Consider the following 22,695-nt stretch of genomic DNA (forward strand, 5'->3'; position numbering starts at 1 on the left):
TATAATTATATTACAATTAATATTTAATGAATAATGCACAATTATACTAATTTAAGAAAATATCTTTATTATCTATCTATTATCTATTATATTATATAAAAATCAGATTTTTGCACTTAATAACAAAACTGGTGTGACATGCTCTTAATGTATTTTCTGATTTATTTCATTTAATTCGTTAATTTATATGAATTTATTTATTATAATTAATTAATTATATCAGTTAATTAATTTGATTAGACATTCAAATCTCACCATTTATTTATTTCATTTAATTTGTTAAAGTAAATCAATTATAATTAATTAATTATATCAATTAATTAATTTGATTAGACATTCAAATTTCACCATTTATTATAATTTAGTTAATTATATTAATTATTTAATTTGATTGGAGTAAATATCAAATTATTTAATAAATAATAAATATGATAACGAAATATATGAATTAATTTAATAAGTTTATTTTTCTCATTACCATCTATTTATATCAGATCAAATATTTTTTACTCATTCGTTTTCTTTTCTCTCTCTCTCTCCCTCCCTCCCTCTCCCCCTCTCTCTCTCTCGTGTTTAGGTATAATTTTTGTAATTTATTAAATTTTTGTTTCTTTTATCTTTATTTATACATTTCATTTTTTTATATTTTTTAAAATTTTTTGTTTATTTTAATTGCTTATTATTAGGCACGCACTTTTTTTTTCTTTTAACTTCTTATTAACAAAAAAAAGTGTCATTTTTATGTTGTTTTTAAATAATCTTACTGTAATTTTTATTTGTAATGGACTATTTTATCATGTGTACCTCAATTCATATATATATATATATATATATATTGTCTTTTTTTTTGTGATTCACAATTAATATATACATTGTTCGTGTATGTGGTTTATATGTTAATGTTTTTATTGATTCTCTTTATTTATTTATTTTTTTTTTGTGTCTCTTTGTTGCTCTTTATTTTAGTTATATATATTCATTGTGCTCTTTTTATTTGAAATATTATGACAATTTAGAGTGTATGTTGTGACCCATGTGATATTCGTTAATTTGGTATATTTTTTTAGATGGTTTATGTTATAATGTGTTTAAGGAGTTGACTTAAAATTATAATATGATATATAAATTTATAATATGATTTAAAGTATGCTAAAATATTGGGACATTATCATATAGATATTTTTTTATTTGTTCGTTAGATTCAACTATATAGGATCTTGAAAATTATGCAATTATGTAATTAATTATTTTTTTTATATAATTATTGTATTCATCATTTACATTAGTAAGACTATCTTTAATATTAATATTTATAACTATACTATTATTTATATAATTGATTGAATCATATTATTTGTTTAAATTTAATTCTATTGAATTAATTATTAAAGGGGTCATCGTTATTTCTATTTTTAAATTTTTTTTAATATTATTTAACAATTCTAATAACATAATAACAATTAAAAAAAGTAAGACGGTACAAAATTGCAATGACGATAAGATTGAAATACCCAGTGATAAAAGTATATTGATAATATACACTTAGCTATTACTAACAACTATGTTAGTAATTACTTAAAATAAATAATAAAATAAGTTATAGGATATTATTTTATTTAAATTATTAATAATTAAAAGAATAAAAGGTTAGTAATTATTTTTAAAATAGACATTAAATTTAATTTTATGGTACTAATTTATTTGAATTGTTAATAAAATTTATAATTTTCAGATTTATATCTACTCAATTTATATATTTTATTTTATTTTACTTTAACAAAAAATTGATACGTACATTTTTAATTATTTATTTAGAAAGTATAGCGAAATCAGTTATATCAATTATAATTAGTTATCGATAATTGATATCAATAAATTGATTGTATTAAATTATAAGATGAATAATGTGTAATGAATGTTATGAAATTAATTATAATAAATTAATAATTACTAAAAAACTAAAAAAGGAACTTTTTTATTACTTTTTAATGGATATACATTTTTATAAGTTTACTTTCTCTTTATCTCTTCCTTTCACATTTATTTCTTTTAATTTATTGAACTAAATCAATTATATTAATTATTTATATTAACTAATTAAGTACTTTTTAATAGATTATTATAACTGTGCCTTTAGACTATAAGTTAAAAATATTATAAAAAATCTTTTATAAAAGTTGTTGAAAAATAAATATTTTTAAAATGTGTCTTTAAGACACAAATTAACTAAATTATTTTTCAATTTAATTAGTTTGATTAATTCAATTGTATTAATTATAACTAATCAATTATGTAATTTTATTTGAGTAAGATAAATATTTCATCATTTAATATTTTATTTGATTCATTAAATTACATTAATCATAACTTCAAATATTTAATTTAATTAGAGTAAATATCAAATTATTTTAAATTTTGTTTGATTCATTAAACCAAATTAATTATAACTAATTTATCATTTAATATGATATTGATAAATATTAAATTATTTAATAAATAATATATAAAACAATGAAATAAATAAACTCAATTAATTCAAATTATTATTTTATTATTTTATATATTCCTTTTCTCCCTCTTTATTTTGTACTTTATGTAAAATATTTGTAATTTTTTATTTTTTATCTTAATTTTGCTAATATTTTTCTATGATTTTGTTTTATATTAATTCTTTTTTTATTTATTTTGATTAATAATTCTTAAGGGTATTATTATTTTATTTAAAGATAATTTAAATTTTTTGTAATATATTTATAAAAGTTGATTAATAGGTTTTTTTTAAAATATTTTTTTGAAAATTTTTTAATAAGATCGTATTTTGATTTTTCTCTTTCATCCTTTGTATTAATTAATTATATCAATCTTCTATTGTAATACATTTTTTTATCTACTCCACATGTTATCTTTTCTATCTTCTTTTACTTTTTTAAATTGCTCTTTTTACTTTATTTTTAATTGGTTATTTTACTTTTACTTCTCATATATAGATTTATTATAATTCATCACAGGTTCTTTTTTAATTTAAGTAATTTTTTAGGTTATATTTTACCATTGATGCTTTTATTTTGTTTAGTGTATTTTTTTAGTCTGTGTTTAATATAATAATCTGTAAATATCTATTTTATTATGTAAAAATTAAATTTTTGCACTTAATGATAAAACTGTCGTGATGGTATTTTTCGATTTATTCTTTTAACTCATTAAATTCATTTTATTATAATAAATTAATTATATCAACTAATTGATTTGGTTAATTATTTAAATATCATACAATTTATTATAATTTTTATCAATCAATTAATTACAATTCAAATTGAATGATTATTTTGTTACGAAATTCTTATTTCCTAATCTATTTATAGGCAATACATATATTAATTATAATCGTAAATTAAGCTATTTTATATTAAATGACTTATATAATGGTCATATTATTTATTATCATAAATGCTGAATTAAATAAGTCACTGTTATTTTTTATTTAGAATTAAATGAAAATAAAACTAGATATACCATTTTATTTGGTCTTTCGGGTTTAATAGGTGTCATACTCAAATATAAATAGTGACTTCTGGATTTTAGTCTCCAACACATCAAAGCCATCTCCGTAACTCTTTATTCATAAAAGAAATTTCGATTTAACTCTATCAGGGATACAGAAGGTTTTCAAAGAACAAAGGAATGGTCTGAATTTGCACGAATTCTAATTGTTCGAACTTACGACGTTATTTCAGTTCGTTATCGTTACGAGAATGACTCTAATCTATACGTGTCTAAGGACTAGAATAGATTAAATATTATTTAAGTAATTTATTTCTAATATTGGTATTTGATTAAATTAGTTTTAGAAAAATTTAAATTGTTGGCTCAATTTATAAATTACGACTATTCTTTTTGAATATATTATTTTTATATTTTTTAATATAAAATTTCTTTCTTTTTATGATTTTTAAGTTTATTTTTTTTGGATATATATATATATATATATCACTTTTTTTCTCATTTTATATTTCAGATTAATAATGTAATTATTATAAATATTTTTTGTTCATATTTTAAGTTTATTTGATAAGTAAACCCTTGCACGTGAATCAAAGACAATACGATTTTATAGATTTATAAGTGCTAATAGCCTTTATATTTAATTTATTTTATAGTGTGATAATAACCAATACATTTATTAGTGAATTTAACTATTACTATATTATTTATGATCATATTCATCAGTATATATGTCTGATTTATAAAAAAAAGTAAATTATTAAAATCGATTAATAACTATTTTAGAGTTAATCCAATTAACACTAAATTAAAAAAAACAAACAATAAATAACGTTATTTTTTTATTAATCAAATTATTATAATTCAACTTAATTTAAAAAAAACAATTTAAAATTATAATTTTAATCTTATCACGTATATAACACAAATAATTATACTTGTTAATTTATTAATTTTTATAAATAACTCATTAAATGTAATCACCCGTCCGATAATCATCATAGTCTATAAACTCCAAGTTTCTACCCAAGGAACGCATTTGTTTAGTAACCTCCTTCAAGTCATGGCAGTTATAGAAGACCGCACGGCGAAGACGAGGCATCGCACCTTCTTCTGATGACAGACGTGTGATATTCACACCGTCCATGATAAACACTTGAAGCCGCAGAAAGCTCCCAGCAGTACCACAATTAAGAGTTTCTTCCTCACAATTTCCATATCTCACTTTCAAAATTTGAAGGTTGGGAATTTGTCCCAATGTATTCATATCTTTGGATTTCAAATCCTTAAAACCTGACAAGGTAATCTTGATCAGATTTGAAGGAAATGCAATTCTATCTAATGGAGTCCGACATTCTTCAAACATAAGTACCAGCTTACGTAGATTGCTTAGGCAGTGCAGTCTCCTCAAGTTTTCTTCTGTTGAATCTATTTTTAAACCCAGTTTTCTCAAGTTGGGAAAGCAACCATTGTCAAGTAAGCTCCCTAGTTGTGAATCGGCAGACACATAACCTAAGGTTTGGAGATTCTGCATTTTATCATTTACTCCAACTTCATCTGCTGATAAACTCACGCCAAATTCACTACGAAGATGTCTCAGTTTCTTGAAGCCCCCAATACTTAGGCCATTGATAACATAGGTCATATCACATGTTTCTAAACTCTGAAATTTACATAAGTCATTTGATTCAGAAAAGCCCGTTTTCAAGAACCTGAGGCTTTTGACCAACCCCTTCAAATACTCATCTGTTACTGTTCTATTTATTTTTGTGAACGATTCTGGAAAATATAGCACATTAACTTGGCAATCTTCTGGAATATGATCTGGCCACACATGTTCAACATCTTGATAAATGAACAACGAACAAGTGCATGATTCATTACATGTTACTATACTGGCATAGGATCCTACATGATTCATTACACGTTATCTTGGTAAACCCTTGCAAGTTTCAACAATTGATCTGCCAATAGATTCTAGCTCAGGAGGACAATTTCTTCTGCAGAAAACCTCCTTGTGAAACAGTTCCCAACTTCTTTCTTTATCCATAAAGGAAAGCTTGTGATGAGGTTTCTTTGACTCTGAAACATAAGCCACCTGATCATTACGAGTAGTTACTAGTATCATGCCACCATTGTTGTTTTCTGGGAAACAATTCTTTATAGTGCGCCATGCTTTACTGTCCCAAACATCATCAAGGACTACCAAGTACTTTTTTCCTTCCAGACATTTCTTCACCTTCTGCTTTAGCTCCTCTTCACTACTTGAATCTTCAAATTTAGATGCAGACGGCTTCAGACACTTGAAAAGGCTCTTAAAAACTTCCTTTCCACTGTAATCCTTGGAAACAGTTGCCCATGCACGGCAAGGGAATAACATCTTCACCTCATCGCTATTGTAGATCTTTCGAGCAAGGGTGGTCTTGCCTAACCCACCCATGCCAACAATGGAAACAACATTCCCAGGAGAATCTTCTTCCTTGAGTTGATTAATCACAATTTCAAAATCTTTCTCCAATCCCACTACATTTTCTTCCTTCACAGTAGAACTACTTCCTTCAGCGATGCAATATTTCTTAACCTCAACACAATTGTTCAAAATATGATCATCTAGCACATCTTCATATCTTGTTGTTATAATGATCCTACTACCAGGACCAAACCAATCCATTCTTCTAGCTAGTGAATCCAGTTGTTGTATATTATCAACATCATCCAAAACCAGAAGAACTCTTTTTTGGCCTAGTCTTTGTTTAATTTCAGAGGATCCTTTGAATGTGCTTCCAATCTTAGTCCTGACCTCCTCTCCCATCTCAGAAAGAAGAGTTTCTTGTAGATGTTCTAGGCCACCACCACTTTCGTTTGTTTTCTCACTGATATTGGAAAGAAAACTTGCAGTTACAAAGTGAGGCCTAATCTTGTTATAGAGCTCCGCAACAAATTTGTTTATTTCATCACCATCTCCATGAATTCCCAGCATGAAACAGGTAGCATGAGAACCAATCTCTAGAAGTGATTTTGCCTCCTCAAGTTCAGAATCACATCCAAGTGGACGGTCGATATACAGAGGCAAAGGAGGAAGTCTTTTTGTGACCTCTTCAACAATGTTGTCAATAGCCTCACCCCATGCTCTGCATCAAACATACATACACATTTTCTTTTTATTTTAATTTTTTCTTCTTTTATACAAATATATATACTACTATTAAGCAAGAGTATCACAGAAAAATAATTGAGATGATTTTACAACGGAATTAACAAAGATCAAAACATAATTAAAAAAATTGCTGTCTCGCTAACAGAGAACTTAAATAAGCACTTATGGAAGTAGAATGTTTTAATATATATATATATATATATATATATATATATTAAATAGATTATTAATGCATTGAAAAACAGAAGTTTTCTTTTTTATTCCCTTCTAAACTCATTATTAACTCAGATCTCATAAACTCAGTAAAATTGGGTTAAACCAAAATTTAGTACCTTGAACATCAAAATAAGTAATTCTGTAAGAAATACTTTTAACTAAACTCTTAAAAATAAAGATCTAACATTTAGTTTTAGTCTATTGATAAATATTTTTATGTTACTTTAAAAGAAATTCGTATAAATTTAGGTAATTACAGTATATCAAACATTGATGATCATATACAATTGAAAATCAGAACTCAAAAGCATGTATAAACATTTAAAAAGCTTTGTGTACAAAGTAAATAACTAATTAACTACTCACGTTTTCTGATCACAAAGTTGACCATAAATCTTGCCTACTTCAGACAACGCTGACTTCCATGCTTCCAACTTGTGGTTGTTTCTTCCTTTTGCTTGATGAGCAGCCATGGCTGTTTCATACTTATTTTTCTGAAACTGCACATCTGATTTTGCCACACGGAAATAGACCGGTAACACCGGTCGCTTTGTTCCGTTGCCGGAACACTCCATGATCTTGACGAGTTCATCAAGGCACCACTTGGAAGTTGGATACTCATCACACAGTATAAGAATTGACATCCTTGATCTTTCAATTGCTTCTAGAAGAGCACCTTCCAGTTCCTCACCTATTCTGAGATTCTCGCTATCTCTGAAAGTCTCGATTCTTTTGTTGACCAAAGCATGATAGAGTGCGTCTGTGAATTCGCGTCTTGTGTGGCCTCTGAAGCTCAGAAAAACATCATACTTGAAATATGAAGCTGCCATGGTAATTTGCGATAATGCTAGGCTTAATCGTAGTTGGAATAATAATGACAAGAGTCAACAAAAGAAAGAGCAATGTATATAGAAACGGAGATTAGGTGATCAACGAAGTAACAACCAAATAAACGCGGAGCAAGTTTCTTTGTAGTTGCTAATTCTAAATATTTTAATTGGAATTTGCACTTACATTATGTATAAAAAGTTAAAAACATACAATATTTAATGGTTATGACTTATTATAAGCATTGCTTTCTTTATGCGTTCTTTATTTGCTGTGAAGAAGCTGCTTAGCTCTCGTGGATTGACTTGGAGAGTCCTCTAATAATTATATTAAATGTTTTTTTTTTTAAACTTGGAATAAGTGATAAAGTAATAGGTGTTTGGCAATAGCTAATTTCTTACATTATTTTTTGGAGTAATCGTTCAAATTTGTTTTCAACTAATTTTTAATTAAATTCTTTAGTCTTTAATATATTTTAATTATTTTTAAGATTTTCAAAATTTATATAAGTACAGATTAATCTTTTCAAAGATTTTAGTCACTTTTTTAACATATATGTTAAATAAATAAAGACTATATATCCATTTTGGTCCTCAAAGAATTTCATATTGGACATTTTAGTCCTCAACTAAAATTAATTACTCGATTGGTCCCCTAACAATTAACTCCGTCAGTCACTTAGGTCTTTTACTCCCTTAATTCTAACGGAGGACAAAATAGTCCCTGACAACTCTAACAGGGGACAAAATGGTCCTTGATTTTCTCTGTTCGAAAACGACACTGTTCTCTCCCAATTTTCATCATATCTCGCATAACACTAACAGTCTAACACTATAACTTCAAACTACACAATGCACACTCTATAAATTTAATGTTCACAAGAAAAAAAATTCTCAACTTATTCTCAATCAATTTATATTCAGAAAACTAATGCCTATATCCCTCAACTAGTTGTCGTCTTCGATGGATCCCATGAATCTAGACAGCAAGTCTGATTTGTTAAGACTCGTCGTCGCTGTTGCCATCTCCCTCCTCCTCTGCCCTAACATCTCCATGACCACATTCTCCACCACTCCGATCACTTCCTTCAGCTTCTTCTCCGAACCAATGTTCAGTAATCGCTTTAGTTTTCATATGAGCGGCAACGGCGACATTGCTCGTTGTAATAGCTTGGATGCGAGGTCGAAACTGTCTGCCAACTTGGACTCTAGGAAAGAAGGAAAGAAGCACTCGGTGTCTATTTCAAATGAGAATTTGCATATGATGTCGAAGGAGAATCTTCTCATGATGTTCTAATATCCAACAATCTATATTGCTTGCCGAAGAGTGGAGAAAGCCGTGCCCTTGGAGTAGTTGTGGAACTTGGTCTTAAGGATGTCGTGGACGTTGTCGGGGTTGGAGGTGATGTTATCAAAGACATGAAAGTGGATGCTTTTGGTAAGTGAAGTGCATAGAAGGTGGATGTACCAGTCACAAAGATTTAGGAAGTGTGTGGTCCATGACATGTTGAGGTAGGTGCGACACGTGTGACAATTACATCATGGCTTAATCTTGAAGCTAAAAAGGAGGAAAGAAAAGATGGAAAAGAAGAATGTGAAGGTGAAGAAGGAGAGTATAAATAGGGTTATGCGATATATGATAAACATTGGGGAAGAATAATGTCGTTTTCGAATAAAGGGGTCAAGGATCATTTTGCCCCCTGTTAGAGTTGTCAGGGATCATTTTGTCCCATGTTAGAGTTTTCAGGAACCATTTTGTCTTCTGTTAGAGTTGATGGAGCCAAGGACCTAATTGACTGACGGAATTAATTGTTAGGGACCAATCGAGTAATTAATTTTAGTTGGGGACTAAAATGTCTGGTTTGAAATTCTTTGAGGACCAAAATGAGTATATACTCATAAATAAATTTTTAACAAATGTTAAAATAAGATAATTACGTTTCTAAATAATATTATTTTAAGACAAAATAAATACTTATATTTTATTGTGATCCCAGCGTTGACCATAAATCTTGCCTACTTCAGACAAAGCTGAGCTCCATGCTTCCAACTTGTGATTTTATCTGCCTTTTTCTTCATGCGCAGCCATGGCTTTTCCGTATTCATTAAGCTGAAACTGCACGTCTGATTTTGCCACATTGAAATAGACTGGTAACACCGGTGGCTTTCTTCCGTTTTCCGAACACTCCATGATCTTGATCAGTTCATCAAGGCACCATTGCGAAGTTGGATACTTATGACAAAGTATCAGAATTGACATCATTGATCTTTCAATGGCTTCAAGAAGAGAACCTTCGAAGGTGTCGATTCTTTTGTTGATCAAAGCATGATAGAGTGTGTCTGTGAATTTGAGTCTTGTGTAGCCTCTAAAGCTCAGAAAAACATCATACCTGAAATGTGATGATAGTGCTGCACCTTTATCTGATGATGATGAACCTCCCGTGGTAACAATCTTTGCAAGTTTTTAGTTGCAATAACCAAGAGTACTCTACAAAAGTTATGAGAAAAATGGACATAGAAATGTAGATTAGGTGAAGTAGAGTCATTACAAATGTAGACTCTGTCTAAATTGTAAATATTTTAAATTTTTAATTACAATTTACGTTATTTTATATGTGTATTTTAAAACATGTAATTGATGTTATAGAACTTTGTTCAGGTGCGTGTATTTTGAGTAGTGCCACTAAGCATTAATTTTAACAATTACTTGCCCCCTGCCCTTCATCGAACGAATTAAAACACAGTAATCTATATTTCTACACCTGTTAATCTAGTTAAGATAGTAAACTCGGGTGCCCCAATAGTTTTTCATACCAAAAAAGTGCTTCCATAGAAAAAGGTAATTCTCGAGAATAAAAAACTATTAGTTCAGACTTAGATAATCTTTGGTTGATTCGTAAATCGTACTCATACTGTTAACTATCTATAGACAAACACTTTCATAATTAAAATCGAGGTCTTATTGAATATAGTAGCTAAGGAACCATGAATACCATATACAAGGGCATAAGAATGGCCCGACAATTAAACTAAAGTTCTATAGATTTTGTACTTTATTCAAAACTAAAGTGAACAAAACAATTCAATAGACTTTTCCCTTTCTTCTTTTTTAAACCTCTTTTCGGATTTAACAGTTCAATATGGAACAAACTAATAGTCTTTGAAGTTTAATCCTCATGAAGCTGAATGGAACAGCAGCTCTACAAAAATTCACTGCCCAGTCATTTCTATTCAAGACTGGCTTGGGCACAACTTATAATTGATGTCACTTAAAAAACAAAAACAGGCCTGTTTTTGTTAACTACTCGAGCGGATTTGCTGTACAACTGAATCTGTTGCACTGCGTGTTCTGGTCAGAAACGACGGTGCATAGCCGGTAAACTTCCCAAACAAGCCAGAACTGGAACTGTGGGTTTGAACATCTTTAGGAGGAATTATGTTTGAATTTGTGCGATTATTTGTGTAATTCGTCTCCTCTGAAATCTCAGCATCCTCCTGAAAAGACAGACAGAGGAGCTTAAATATGAGACCAAGGAGCAACACACAGGCAGCAAAATTCAAGAAAACAGATCGAAAAATAAAATAGGATGATAATTTCAAGCAAAAGAAAGAGAATCACCCCCCCCCCCCTTTTTTTTTTTTTTCTTTTTTTCTCCCTTTTTTAAATGCAAATGAAGCACATCAGTAGAAATGCAAATGGATTAACAGTTCATGAAAATATTTTATCTCAGCTAACAATGAGGCACAAACAACTCTGTCAACCGTGCGTAACCACAAGCAGATAGGCAACCAACAATTTTCTAAAATTTCAAACAAAAAATGGAGATTAATCATTTTGGCACACAGCCAAACTTCTCTAAAGGAGGCTTGTCACGATTAGTAAGAAAAGTGCAAACCTGGTAAGATCCAGCAGAATTCGATGGAGAAGGAGGATCAATTGACAAAGCCGGAGGCATAGATCCATTCTGTTGAAAAAAGAGATAGTCGGAACAAATAATCAAGCATGCAATGGGAGGTTGCAGTAAAAACTTCCCTAAAAAGCAAAGCACCACCCTAAAAGGTGCATATATCCTTTACCATATGTTTTGATGAGGTAGGGAAAAAGAAAGGGGGCATGAAGTGTTAAATGTTAATGAGGAGTAAAAGGAATGAATAAACAAATTATAGCACTAACTACTAAGCCCCACCCTTAATTTGGACTATTAAGTTAAATTATTATTCATTTAGAACTCCTTGGTACTTCCAATTAAGGACATAGATCAAATTGATACTGACTTCTTGCTTTTAAAGTTTCATTCACCACTTTGCTTAGATACTTAACAATATGCTTCAAATTGATTTCCCAATCGCAATTAAGGTAGATATATTACCCTTGACAATGGTGTAGCAGATGGTGGCTCAAGAGATAGCCTTGAAGGACCCGGCAGCGTAGCCTGTATAAATAGGATTACAAAGTTAACAATAGAATAAGTTCTAAAGAAAAAATTGGGCTAAATATTGTTAAACTAGGAGCTGAAATTCCTAATGATTTATTGTCAAACTCCAAATGCATGATACTACTACTTTCAAATAGGGCATAATTGCAGTCATCAATAAACGTGGAGAGAAAGTGGTTACCCTAGAAGAAGGGGAAACTGGTGGTAGCTCACTTGCAGGCTTGGGAGAATTGATTAAAGATGCCTATATAATTACCAAAAAAAAGGAGGTTATTTGTTTGAGAAAAGGAAAAAAAATAGTTATTATTAATATAACAATTAAATGGAAAGAAGATAATTAAAATAATAAAACAAGGCACACTTGAGAATTAGGCTTTTAAGTCTAGACAAATAAAAGAAATCTATTCAAACGGAAGTTCAGTTCATGTTCTTGCCTGAATCTCTGTAGAAATATTGCATAACCTATATACTCCTTCAGTTGTGGCCACCTAGGCAGATAAAAACAGTAAACCATGAGTCTAAATAATATCACTCCCCACAAACAAAAACAATTTTTATCCAAACAGTAGACAATGAATTGAATTTAATTGATTATACCTGCTTCTTTTCTATTTCTTTGATTTTTGATTCCTGAGAAGCAAGAAATTATGGTTAGTTTCAAAATCCAACATTAAAACTAAAGGAAATAACATTAACTTGCAATTGATTTACCAGGACATGGACTGCAACTCGCACAGACTTGAAATCTCCGCTTATTGTATCTGCTTCCTGTTGAATTACCGAGATCTACAATAGAAGAAAACATTATTAAACAGCAAGGAAAAAACAGAAAAGAAAAAATTGCGAACTCTTTACTCACCTCCTCCCTGGTAGTTTCAGTAAGGGAAGCACATTCATCTAAACTTTTATCCAGACGGTTGATTCTAGCAGATAACTTCTTTTTGGCATCCTGAAACCATTGCATATAACCAAACATCCATTCCTAAGTCTTTTCATGGAAAGCCAAAACATAAATTGAGCATAACACAAAAGCCAAAACTATCACTACGACTAGTATAGCAGTGATCATTATTAGTGCTATTTTCAAAAATTATTTTATTTGAATTACAGGATATAACCATAGTAATTATGAGAAAAACAACGAATGCATGTTATGCAATTAAAATTATAAGAAAAATAGTTACAAAAATTATATTAATACACAATAGCTTGATAGTAATCAAGAAAGAATATCATTTTGTAATGAGAAAAAATCAAATTGATTATGAGTAAACATCATTAACGATCAACAGCAATTACACTCATAAAAGAATCTATTATAGTCATCAAAGACATGTATGCAACTATACATATATAAATATACAATACTAACTGCAACTGCTCGGGCTTTGACAAAAATAAGAAGACCAAACAATAAAAAGTACCTCAACTGATTCATATAGCTTCCCCATCTGATTACCAATAGATGTGCAAGCATCAGATAAACCACGCCTTGTCGCAAACATCAAATCAGGAAGTTTCCATCCCTGCAAAGTGCAAACATAACCAAGCCACCATACCGAACATCAACTAGGAGAACATATGTGGAGATAGGAATGAAGAGACGAAGATTAACTTCTGTTTCTTTTATCTTTAGAGTACAGTGTTTGACATTTAAACCATAAAAAAGTTAAGCAATATTTTGAAAAACTATAATAAGGTCAATGATCATCCGTTTCTAGAATAGTATATAACAGACAGGGACAGGCTTACATGTAGCGACACAAGTAGTTAGAAACAGTACTACTATCCATTAAATTTCTTCAGCTCCCCCTTTAGGTATAAAAAATTTGTGGTGTATGGATTTTACTCCCATAGACTAAAGTTTCAAGATCTATCACTTGTACAGCCCAGACAACTAAACATCATTTAATTGGAAATAATGCAAATTATTATGCTCAAAATGACATGGAAAATATTGATAGCAAGCATCAGCATGACTCAACCAAAAATCACAGTAAAAACTACTCAAACAAAACAATAGAATCAACAATTCACAGAAATGGAGGATTTGGCTTTCAAGGAATGTGTACGTCTAGAAAGACAAATCCTCCACATCCCACAATTTCATTTTCTTAGTTTTTAACTCTAGAGTTGTTTTCTAGTATGTGTTTCCTCTCCCAGTTTTAGGTTGATGTAATTTCTTGTGTTTTATAAAAATTAAATAAATAAATAAATCACAAGAAAAAACACATTACCTTCCACCAAATATAGCCATATCCTGCCACAACAATAACTACCACTGTGACATATTTCTTCCCACCTGTGTATTGCAAAAGTTAGAAAATAATGTAAATTGTAAAATAACAAAAGGACCCCAAAATGTGTAAGAGGAAGTAGATAACTAGAACCTGTTCCACTTGCATTTACAATTGTGATTGATCTATCTCTAGCAAGGAGTTGTAGTTCCTGCCGAAGGCTGTTAACCTGTTTATGTAAAGGATTAATGAACATTGTCAATTACCCTGATATTGAATATATAATTACAAAATCACCATTTCTTTTAGCCATTCAAATCGTCAACAGGGGAAAATATCAATCTTTTTTAACTATACTTTAACTCTTTGTAGCTTGTATATAAACTGTGAAACATGGTGATGTTTTTATTCAATTCTGTGAATGTGAGAGAAAAACATTCAGCCAATAGCTAGAGACTATAAATAGCTTCTTAAGTAGTGCCTATCACACCCATCCGCCCTTTACCAGATAGTACATATTGGGCATAAGGATTTTGATGTTTTAAGTTATAAATGAAACAAGATTACATCCCGTCCTCCCCTTTATGTAAAAATGCTAGAATAACATCTTATAAGATAAATCTTATTGCTAATGAAACATACAACAAAAGGTTAAGATCATAATAGTGGCAAACAGTCCCACAGGATACAAACATTCCAACAATTAACAAGCACAACATGCAAAGCTCAGACCATATTGAATAGACAAGTTTGCCAGTGTGTTTCTCTCATGGTCATAACTAGAACAAATACATATTTCCATTTAGTATAAGATTCATTAAATGTAGTAACCTTGTAGACTATAGTTAATGATACCAAATGCTGTTCACGATCAATATTATCAAATCATTGAAAATTGAAAAGACAACAGAAAGATAACCTGAGCAATCAAAGCATCATTATGTGGCTTTTTACCAGCTGGAGCAGACTCATCACTTTTACCTAGCTTCCAAAAAACCTGGAGTGCAAAATAAACATGAAACTGCATCATATACACAAAACATGAACAATTTCTGGGCCACATTGTTGAAAAACATAAGATAAATAAAAGTAAAAATAAGATAAATATACACCACAATCTTATTCATCTATCAATTTTCTACAACGAGCAAAATCATACGCATAATTACATCATTCATCAAATGCTTAAATGCACCAAAACAAAATGTGAAACCGGCATCACAACCGTAAAACTAACCTTGTAAGCACCGGAGACAACACTAGAGATATCAGGAAGACCCCCCTCCTTTGCGAGGACCGAACCAACAAGACCTACAATACACACAAGCGGATTTCCCCGAGGTCAGAAAGGTAATTTCACAGTAACACAACCCTACCAATCAAACCAACTCCGGTTTCAGATATCATCACCATAAACGCAGCTAAATTACGATAAACATTAAACATAGATGCGAAAAACACGGTGAGAAAAAAACAAAATCGAAGCTAAACACTTAATATTAAAAATTAATAAAACAGAAGAAGGAATCAGAGGAGACGAGTGTGAACCTGCACCAAGGAGGATCGTGAGCTTGCCGAGTGGAAGAGCCATGGAAGAGAGTGATACTCAGCAAAGCAGCAACTATCGGAGGATGAGTGTGTGGCGAAGCATTTAGCGTGAAACGCAGGCGTTTTGAGGGTTCGGAGATTTGTGCGATTGTGATTTGTTAGTGACGGAACGAGAAAACGAGGGTTCTTCTTCTTCTTCGCGGGTAGCAGAGTAGTTACAAAATTGGGAATTCGTGAGTTTTGCTTTGATTTGAAAAACGAGAACGAAGGACGAACCCTTGAGTCTCTCTCTCTCTCTGGTTTGGTTGCTACTCCTTATTCTTCATTCCACCCTAGTTTTCTCACTTAAGCTGAGAATAATAAATTAATAATAAATAAATAAATAAGTATATTCCCCTTTCGATTAAAAAGAATTAATAGTTTATTCGTTTATAAGCAACTTTTATCTTGTGTTGAAAAATATCGCGATTTTTTATTTTAGGTTAGATAAATATTTGTTTTGAGTCTTTATCATTGTTTTCTTGATAGATAAATTATACTTATCTCTTCTAAAATTTGGTTTAATTCAATTCAAATTCAATTTTTTATTTTTTTAAAATCATACATTATCCTTCCATGAAATTTAAATAATTTTAAACATAACCATAACCTAAAATTTAAAACCTTGAACGAATTACTCCGTTTTTCGAGGGTGGGGAAGGGGGTCCAATGAAATCAAAGCCCACAACTTGCTTCGAATTATTGGATAGGAAGGCCCAAATCAAAAGCCCAATTACATCGAACAAGAGACTCCACGGTCCACGCTACCGCAAAGCTTAATGCATTTTTAATCACTTTCTTCCACGCCACGCAACGCAAAGAGACAAAGAAAAATACCAACCAATCCATTTTTTCTTTCCGTCTTCATCATTACCCGAAAATACAAATTACGGATCAAAAGACTGAAGACTTATATTCCTTCGTCTCTTACACACAAAATTCACAAAAGAAAACAAGAAAAAACTCCAATGGATTATTCTTCTTCGTTATCTTCTCTGAGCTTTCATTTCAATAGCTTCAGAGCTTCAGCGAACTCGTTCCTCTCACAATACGAACCTCTTCTTCTGCTTCTCGCTCCTCTCTTCTCTCTCATCCTCGCACACTTGCTTCGCTCATTTTTCAATCTCATCCATGAAAGAGGCCTCAAAGCTTCGCTCCTAGGGTTTCTTATGAGCTCTGTCAAGTAAACCAAAAACTGTAGCTACATTTTAGTTCTATGTATATTTTTTATTATTTAATCAGCTGAGAAAAAATAAATAAATAAAAGAAATCAGCTCAATATTGATTAATATAGTAATAATAATTTGCAAAAATTTGACTTCTTCTGATCTGTGATCTGTGTTTTGGATTGGCAGATTGATCCCTGGAGTGAAGAGTTACATTGATAGAGAAAAGCAGAAGGTCAGGTCTAGTGTAATTTTGCTGGATTGACATTTAAACTTGAATTGAACTCTGATTTTTTCTTTTTTCATTGTGATTGGTGTGGCAATCAATTATGCAAGTTACGTGTTTGTTTCCTGGATTAGTGTCTAGTTCACGTTGAGCCATTCATTTCTTTTGGTTGTGATTTGGCATTTGAGCTGTGATTTTTGGCCATTTTTGTTTGTTTGTTATGATTAGAGAATTAGAGTGTACTGAGTTGAATCCTTAATATTAGTGATTGGGTTAGTTCACCAATTCAGTGGTTTTGAAGTTGCAAATGTTCTGAGATGGGGAGTTTCTTCCTTGCGGGAGTATGTCTATGCCGTTTTGGTTACGAGTCCCCATCAGATTGTTGTGTTATCTATTTTTGTATATTAAAAATGAATAACGGTAGGTAACATCGAGACTTGATGTTATGCAGTTTTTTTTGTTTTTTTTTCTTTGCGGTTTTTAATTATTGACAGTGACGGATGAATGAGCGAGTCAGTGCATGTCGCTAGTTTTCCATCGTATGTACTTGAAAGTTGAAACTTGTGCGTTTTTTTTTTTTTTTTTAAAAAGAAGGAATAAGTAAAAAAATCAGGGATGGGTTTTACAGATATAGGTCCCCACTAAATTTTTTGCTTTCAGTTTTTTGGGTGAGAGGAAAAACAGGGGTGGAAGAAATTTATGAACAAAATATAGAGTAAAAAATTGCAATAAAAATTTATTCATGAATTCCTGACTGCCAGTTGGTTGAGAGATCAGCTAGGTTAGTCGACTGAGGATATTTGTCAAATCCAGACACGGAAAGATTCAATCTCTTCCATAAGCACAAGATGATTACTGAGTAATTTGTTAACCTGAGTATCAAATAAGATTGGGAATGCCATTTTAGCAATTGGGGTTACACATGTTGCTCTTTCTTTATTTGTCAACAATGTGGTGTACATTTTGCTGCTTTCTTTGAGTCATGAAACATGGATTGTGATTTATTTTGTTGTTTATCTGGTCATTTTGGGTGCAGGTTGTGGATAAAATGCAGTCTGATGGTAAATCTAAAAGAGAAGGTTGGAGAACAGAGTTGCCAAGCACAGGACTAGGCACTTTAGTACTTGAGAAAATGAAAGAGGAGAAAAGAAAAGATGTGGCTTGGCAAGGCAAATGCTCTGGTACAGTGTATGTTAGTAATTTTGGTAACGTTAGATGTTAATGTCTGATTATTTTTGCTTGGTATCCATTTTGTTATTGGTCCATATGATTGTACTTACATATAGATTCTTTTCCATTTATTTGTTTCTTGCAGCTACATTGGTGGAAGTGAAATTGATGGACATTTTTCTCTGATAAATGAAGCATGCTCAATGTTAGTAACATGGAAGTCTTTCAGCAGTACTTTTTTGTTCATGTCAATGATTTTGATATATATTGATTGCCAAATATGATATTCAAGCTTCTTAAGTTACCTGTAGATGGATTTAGGCATATTTCAGTGGTTTTGAATATATTTAAAATTTCAGCATACCTTGTTCAGAGAACCTGAGTTCATTTTCTTTTCAGTCTCCGACTATTGATTTTTATTATCAGGCTCTGATTTGGCTTCTTTAATAGTCTTCCTTGGGATTTACGACTTGTAAGCTTTCTCATTGTTGGAAATTTAAAATATTCGAAACTATCATACTGTTATGCCTTCTTGATTTTATATACATAAACTTGAACCTTTGCTGGCGAGATTGTCACTTGAGTGTTTAAAAACCATATTATCTATATATTTCTGAGTCTAATGCATCTTTCAGGTTTGCACATACCAATCCCTTGCATTTGGATGTATTCCAGAGTGTTGGACGCTTTGAGGCAGAAGTGGTTGCAATGACTGCAGCACTTCTTGGAAGTCAGGAAAAAAGTTCTGGAGGACAAGTATGTGGCAATATGACATCAGGAGGGACTGAAAGTATATTATTAGCGGTCAAATCATCTCGTGATTATATGAAATCTAAGAAAGGAATTACAAGACCTGAAATGTATCATGTTCATTACTAGACTTTTGGTGAATCTCCATCTTTTTTATCTTCCTAAATTAATTTTCCTTTCAATTGTAGGATAATTCCTGTGTCTGCACACTCAGCATATGACAAGGCTGCACAGTATTTCAATATCAAACTATGGCGTGTTCCAGTTAACAAAGACTTCCAAGCGGATGTAAAAGCAATTCGACGCCATATTAACAAAAATACCATCTTGGTATGCAAAGTTATTCTTCTATGCTTCTGGTGCTAATTCCATTACAAAGATTCAAAGTTCTTGCATTCTTGACTGGAGGTTCCACTGTATGCAAACTTCAGATAACTTGTATTCTTGCTATTAAGTGCAACTGACATTCATATGATAATACAGATTGTTGGATCCGCTCCAGGGTTTCCTCATGGAATAATTGACCCTATTGAAGTAAGTTCTTTGTTACTATTTAATTTTGATCTAATTGCTGAAAAGTGAACATAACTTCAACTTTATTGGTGAATTTCACAACGTTGATAATGTGAAACTTTCTTTTGTAGGAACTTGGTCAGTTGGCATCAAGCTTTGGTATTTGTCTCCATGTAGACCTTTGCCTGGGTGGCTTTGTATTGCCTTTTGCCCGTGAGCTTGGGTATGCATAGCATAGCTTATTTCAATAAATATTCTTTCAGCGCTGCTGTCAGTATACGATCACCTTTGGTTCTTACTATGTTACTGTTAAGGTTCTATTCTAAATTTTAAACCTGCCCTTTGGATCCAAATCTGCCACTGTGGGGTTTTTTCTTCTCTAGTTGACAATAATTCCATTTTCTCATACTGAGAAGCTTTCCAAGAATTACTTGACAATATCACAAATGCACAAACCCAATTTCTTGTATCAGCATGTCTTGCCATTATGTAACTGGCAGAGTATTGTTTTCATCTTTTTGTTTGCAAACTAGGGTCTATCTATAATGTTTTCACAATTGATTTTATATTAAGCATGCTGCATATGGAATGACACAAACCATGCAAAATGGGAGAAATTGGACTGTTGTATTGGAATGATTGATAGCTCTGAGGTTGTTGATATAAGTTTAAGTAATTTGTAACTTTTTTCTACCTAGGTACCCTATACCACCTTTTGATTTTTCTGTTAAAGGAGTATCTTCAATATCAGTGGACGTGCATAAATATGGTTTAGCTCCCAAAGGAACAAGTATAGTCCTGTATAGAGACCATGAAATCAGAAAGGTAAGTCATTGGCCTGGTCATAAAGTATTAGGGTAGTGACAGGTGATGCAATTCCTTTTTTGAAAAGTTTACACTTGCATCCAAACATTGGTTACTGAATATGTTTGCACTTAACTTTTTCCAGCATTTTTGAAGCACCTACAGAATATCTTGTTGAATCAGGATTTGTTTTGTTTTGCAGAATAGCTTGTGACCCTATTGTAATCTTTTTTCTTGTCAGATTCCATGTTCTATAACGAAATGACAAATTCTTTTTATTACAACCCAGTTCTCTTCCATTTATATTCCCCTTATCACCTTTATTTTGTTCCTTCTATTTTATGGATTAAGTTCTCTGCAATTTCTCTTCCTGTTATTGGAATATTGTTTGTTGACCCATTTGCAGCTGATTACTAATGTACTTATTTTCTTTCTGCCATCTGGGTTCTGCAGCATCAATTTGTTGCGGGTAAGTCTACCATTTCTTTCTGACAAATATTGTGTCTTGAAATTATTTATACTGTAGAGTGTACACTGTGCATAGAAATACCCACGTGTGTGTGCTAGTAAATGTATGATCCTGCTTAAACAATATTATAATATGGGAAGCTTACTAGTGCTCTATATTCAAGTAATTGAAAACTTCCCAGAACGAGCAACCTGAAAAGAAGAGGAAACAATATAGGTGCTGAGATAAAATAAGAGCTAGCCTAAGTTTTAGACAATGGAGAGTGATGCATCTGTTTGCATTGCTTTGTTCGTTATTAGGATTAGTTCTTTTGGTTTTAAAAATTAATTTCCAAATTCTACATTTTCACAGTTACCGAGTGGAGTGGTGGGTTGTATGTGTCTCCAACCATAGCTGGAAGCAGGCCTGGGGGTCTAATTGCAGGGGCATGGGCAGCAATGATATCTCTAGGGAAAGAAGGTAACTGCCTATCTCAGTGGCCTTCCAATGATTTGCTTTCCTTTTCTGCCTGTTCTAGTTCTTAATTCATGGTATATGGCAAATCAATGGTCATTTTGTTCTACAGGTTACTTGGAAAACACGAAAACAATTATGGAAGCAACAAAAAGAATACAGAAAGGGTACATATACTATGTTCCTTGATCCATCTATGGCGTTTTGCCTTCACCTTACAAAAAATTTTCAAAGTAATTGTTTTGCCATGTGCAGCATAGAAGAAATTTCTGAGTTGTATGTTGTTGGAAGACCCGACATGACCATTGTGGCTTTTGGATCTAATGTCCTGGACATATTTGAAGTCAATGATTTGATGACATCCAAAGGGTGGCATTTGAATGCTTTGCAGAGACCCAACAGGTTGGACTGGGATGGGGGAGCTAGCTCACTGAGCTAGTATTAGAATTATTTCTACACATTTCATGATTATACAACTTGATAGATTATTATGGCTCATCTTTTTAAGGAACTGAAGATATTTACTCTTTTGCATTCTGGTTTTCCGTCAGCATCCATATCTGCGTGACACTGCAGCATGTGCCAGTTGTTGAAGACTTCCTCACTGATTTGAAGGAATCCGTTGAAACTGTAAGTTTTTTTACTTGATTTGGTATCATAGTTATTCTGATTGGAATATTGGATCACTAATTCTGCCATGCATGGTATCATAGTTACTATGATTGGATCGCAAATTACGTCATGCATGCAATTTGCGATAGTGTTTTTCCGGGTCACTAGCAGGGTGGTTGTAGTTGAGACAGTTGATGTGACAATTAGCTTAATTCAGAGCAATTGTCTGTATTTACTTTGTATTTTCTGTTTCGCCAACCATTCAATGTTTCTTTGTCCAATTTAAGGTGAAGGAAAATCCTGGTCCTATAAGTGGAGGCCTAGCACCGATATATGGTGCCGCAGGGAAGATGCCAGATAGAGGCATGGTCCAGGACTTGCTGGTGGATTATATGGACGGTACCTGCTAGTGGCTCTCATCAAATACTAAGACATCCTTTACCAGATTTTTCTGACATGTACTGTAATTGATACTTCTCAAATGATATTCGATTATACTCTGCATTCTTTCATGCTTTGGGGACTCGGATGGTAAACAATAAAGCCAATGTCTGTTTATTGTTTTGGGTTC

General features: G+C 31.7%; 4 protein-coding genes across 6 annotated transcripts; 1 reads left to right on the top strand and 3 right to left on the bottom strand.

Annotated features, from left to right (window-relative positions):
• Nucleotides 1-4,374: 4,374 nt before the first annotated feature.
• LOC112744827 (TMV resistance protein N-like) lies at nucleotides 4,375-7,999 on the bottom strand. The gene is made up of 2 exons (XM_072234070.1): nucleotides 7,241-7,999; nucleotides 4,375-6,632 (listed from the first exon to the last, which is right to left on the bottom strand). Exons 1-2 carry the CDS (start codon nucleotides 7,702-7,704, stop codon nucleotides 5,429-5,431), a joined length of 1,668 nt encoding a protein of 555 aa, XP_072090171.1. The 5' UTR covers nucleotides 7,705-7,999; the 3' UTR covers nucleotides 4,375-5,428.
• A 1,761-nt stretch (nucleotides 8,000-9,760) lies between these two features.
• Nucleotides 9,761-10,426, bottom strand: LOC112743444 (TMV resistance protein N-like). The gene is made up of 2 exons (XM_072234622.1): nucleotides 10,409-10,426; nucleotides 9,761-10,153 (listed from the first exon to the last, which is right to left on the bottom strand). The coding sequence occupies exons 1-2, from the start codon at nucleotides 10,424-10,426 to the stop codon at nucleotides 9,761-9,763; spliced, it is 411 nt and encodes a 136-aa protein (XP_072090723.1).
• A 212-nt stretch (nucleotides 10,427-10,638) lies between these two features.
• Nucleotides 10,639-16,431, bottom strand: LOC112744828 (uncharacterized). The gene is made up of 14 exons (XM_072234071.1): nucleotides 15,923-16,431; nucleotides 15,612-15,685; nucleotides 15,294-15,371; nucleotides 14,528-14,603; nucleotides 14,375-14,439; nucleotides 13,562-13,663; nucleotides 12,997-13,086; nucleotides 12,849-12,923; nucleotides 12,735-12,767; nucleotides 12,572-12,625; nucleotides 12,319-12,381; nucleotides 12,072-12,134; nucleotides 11,598-11,666; nucleotides 10,639-11,196 (listed from the first exon to the last, which is right to left on the bottom strand). Exons 1-14 carry the CDS (start codon nucleotides 15,963-15,965, stop codon nucleotides 10,999-11,001), a joined length of 1,083 nt encoding a protein of 360 aa, XP_072090172.1. The 5' UTR covers nucleotides 15,966-16,431; the 3' UTR covers nucleotides 10,639-10,998.
• A 308-nt stretch (nucleotides 16,432-16,739) lies between these two features.
• On the top strand, nucleotides 16,740-22,695 carry LOC112744829 (sphingosine-1-phosphate lyase-like). 3 transcript variants are annotated; one of them, XM_072234074.1, is made up of 15 exons: nucleotides 16,769-17,144; nucleotides 17,317-17,362; nucleotides 18,390-18,534; nucleotides 18,669-18,728; nucleotides 19,159-19,383; nucleotides 19,462-19,603; nucleotides 19,757-19,807; nucleotides 19,918-20,009; nucleotides 20,485-20,611; nucleotides 21,044-21,059; nucleotides 21,411-21,518; nucleotides 21,625-21,679; nucleotides 21,768-21,914; nucleotides 22,064-22,142; nucleotides 22,412-22,695. In XM_072234074.1, exons 3-15 carry the CDS (start codon nucleotides 18,527-18,529, stop codon nucleotides 22,532-22,534), a joined length of 1,233 nt encoding a protein of 410 aa, XP_072090175.1. In that variant the 5' UTR covers nucleotides 16,769-17,144; nucleotides 17,317-17,362; nucleotides 18,390-18,526; the 3' UTR covers nucleotides 22,535-22,695. The 3 variants fall into 3 exon arrangements, with proteins under 3 accessions (XP_072090174.1, XP_072090175.1, XP_072090173.1); XM_072234072.1 differs by having other exon boundaries at nucleotides 16,773-17,144; nucleotides 18,390-18,541; XM_072234073.1 differs by lacking the exon at nucleotides 21,044-21,059 and having other exon boundaries at nucleotides 16,740-17,144; nucleotides 18,390-18,541; nucleotides 20,485-20,627.

Source organism: Arachis hypogaea, chromosome 4 (genome assembly GCF_003086295.3).
Source record: "Arachis hypogaea cultivar Tifrunner chromosome 4, arahy.Tifrunner.gnm2.J5K5, whole genome shotgun sequence".
Taxonomy (NCBI): Eukaryota; Viridiplantae; Streptophyta; class Magnoliopsida; order Fabales; family Fabaceae; genus Arachis; species Arachis hypogaea.

What these genes read in the sequence shown, in the direction of transcription:
- LOC112744827 (XM_072234070.1), bottom strand. Translation starts at nt 7,704, where the DNA reads ATGGCAGCTTCATATTTCAAGTATGATGTTTTTCTGAGCTTCAGAGGC. An exon ending in CAACTTTGTGATCAGAAAAC is followed by an intron (nt 6,633 to 7,240) that starts GTGAGTAGTTAA and finishes TGTTTGATGCAG; the next exon opens with AGCATGGGGTGAGGCTATTG.
- LOC112744828 (XM_072234071.1), bottom strand. Translation starts at nt 15,965, where the DNA reads ATGGCTCTTCCACTCGGCAAGCTCACGATCCTCCTTGGTGCAG. An exon ending in CTGAAACTACCAGGGAGGAG is followed by an intron (nt 12,924 to 12,996) that starts GTGAGTAAAGAG and finishes CTTCTATTGTAG; the next exon opens with ATCTCGGTAATTCAACAGGA. An exon ending in ATTCTGCTGGATCTTACCAG is followed by an intron (nt 11,197 to 11,597) that starts GTTTGCACTTTT and finishes CTGTCTTTTCAG; the next exon opens with GAGGATGCTGAGATTTCAGA.
- LOC112744829 (XM_072234073.1), top strand. Translation starts at nt 16,930, where the DNA reads ATGGATTATTCTTCTTCGTTATCTTCTCTGAGCTTTCATTTCAATAGC. An exon ending in ACAAAAAGAATACAGAAAGG is followed by an intron (nt 21,680 to 21,767) that starts GTACATATACTA and finishes TGCCATGTGCAG; the next exon opens with CATAGAAGAAATTTCTGAGT. An exon ending in TGAAGGAATCCGTTGAAACT is followed by an intron (nt 22,143 to 22,411) that starts GTAAGTTTTTTT and finishes GTCCAATTTAAG; the next exon opens with GTGAAGGAAAATCCTGGTCC.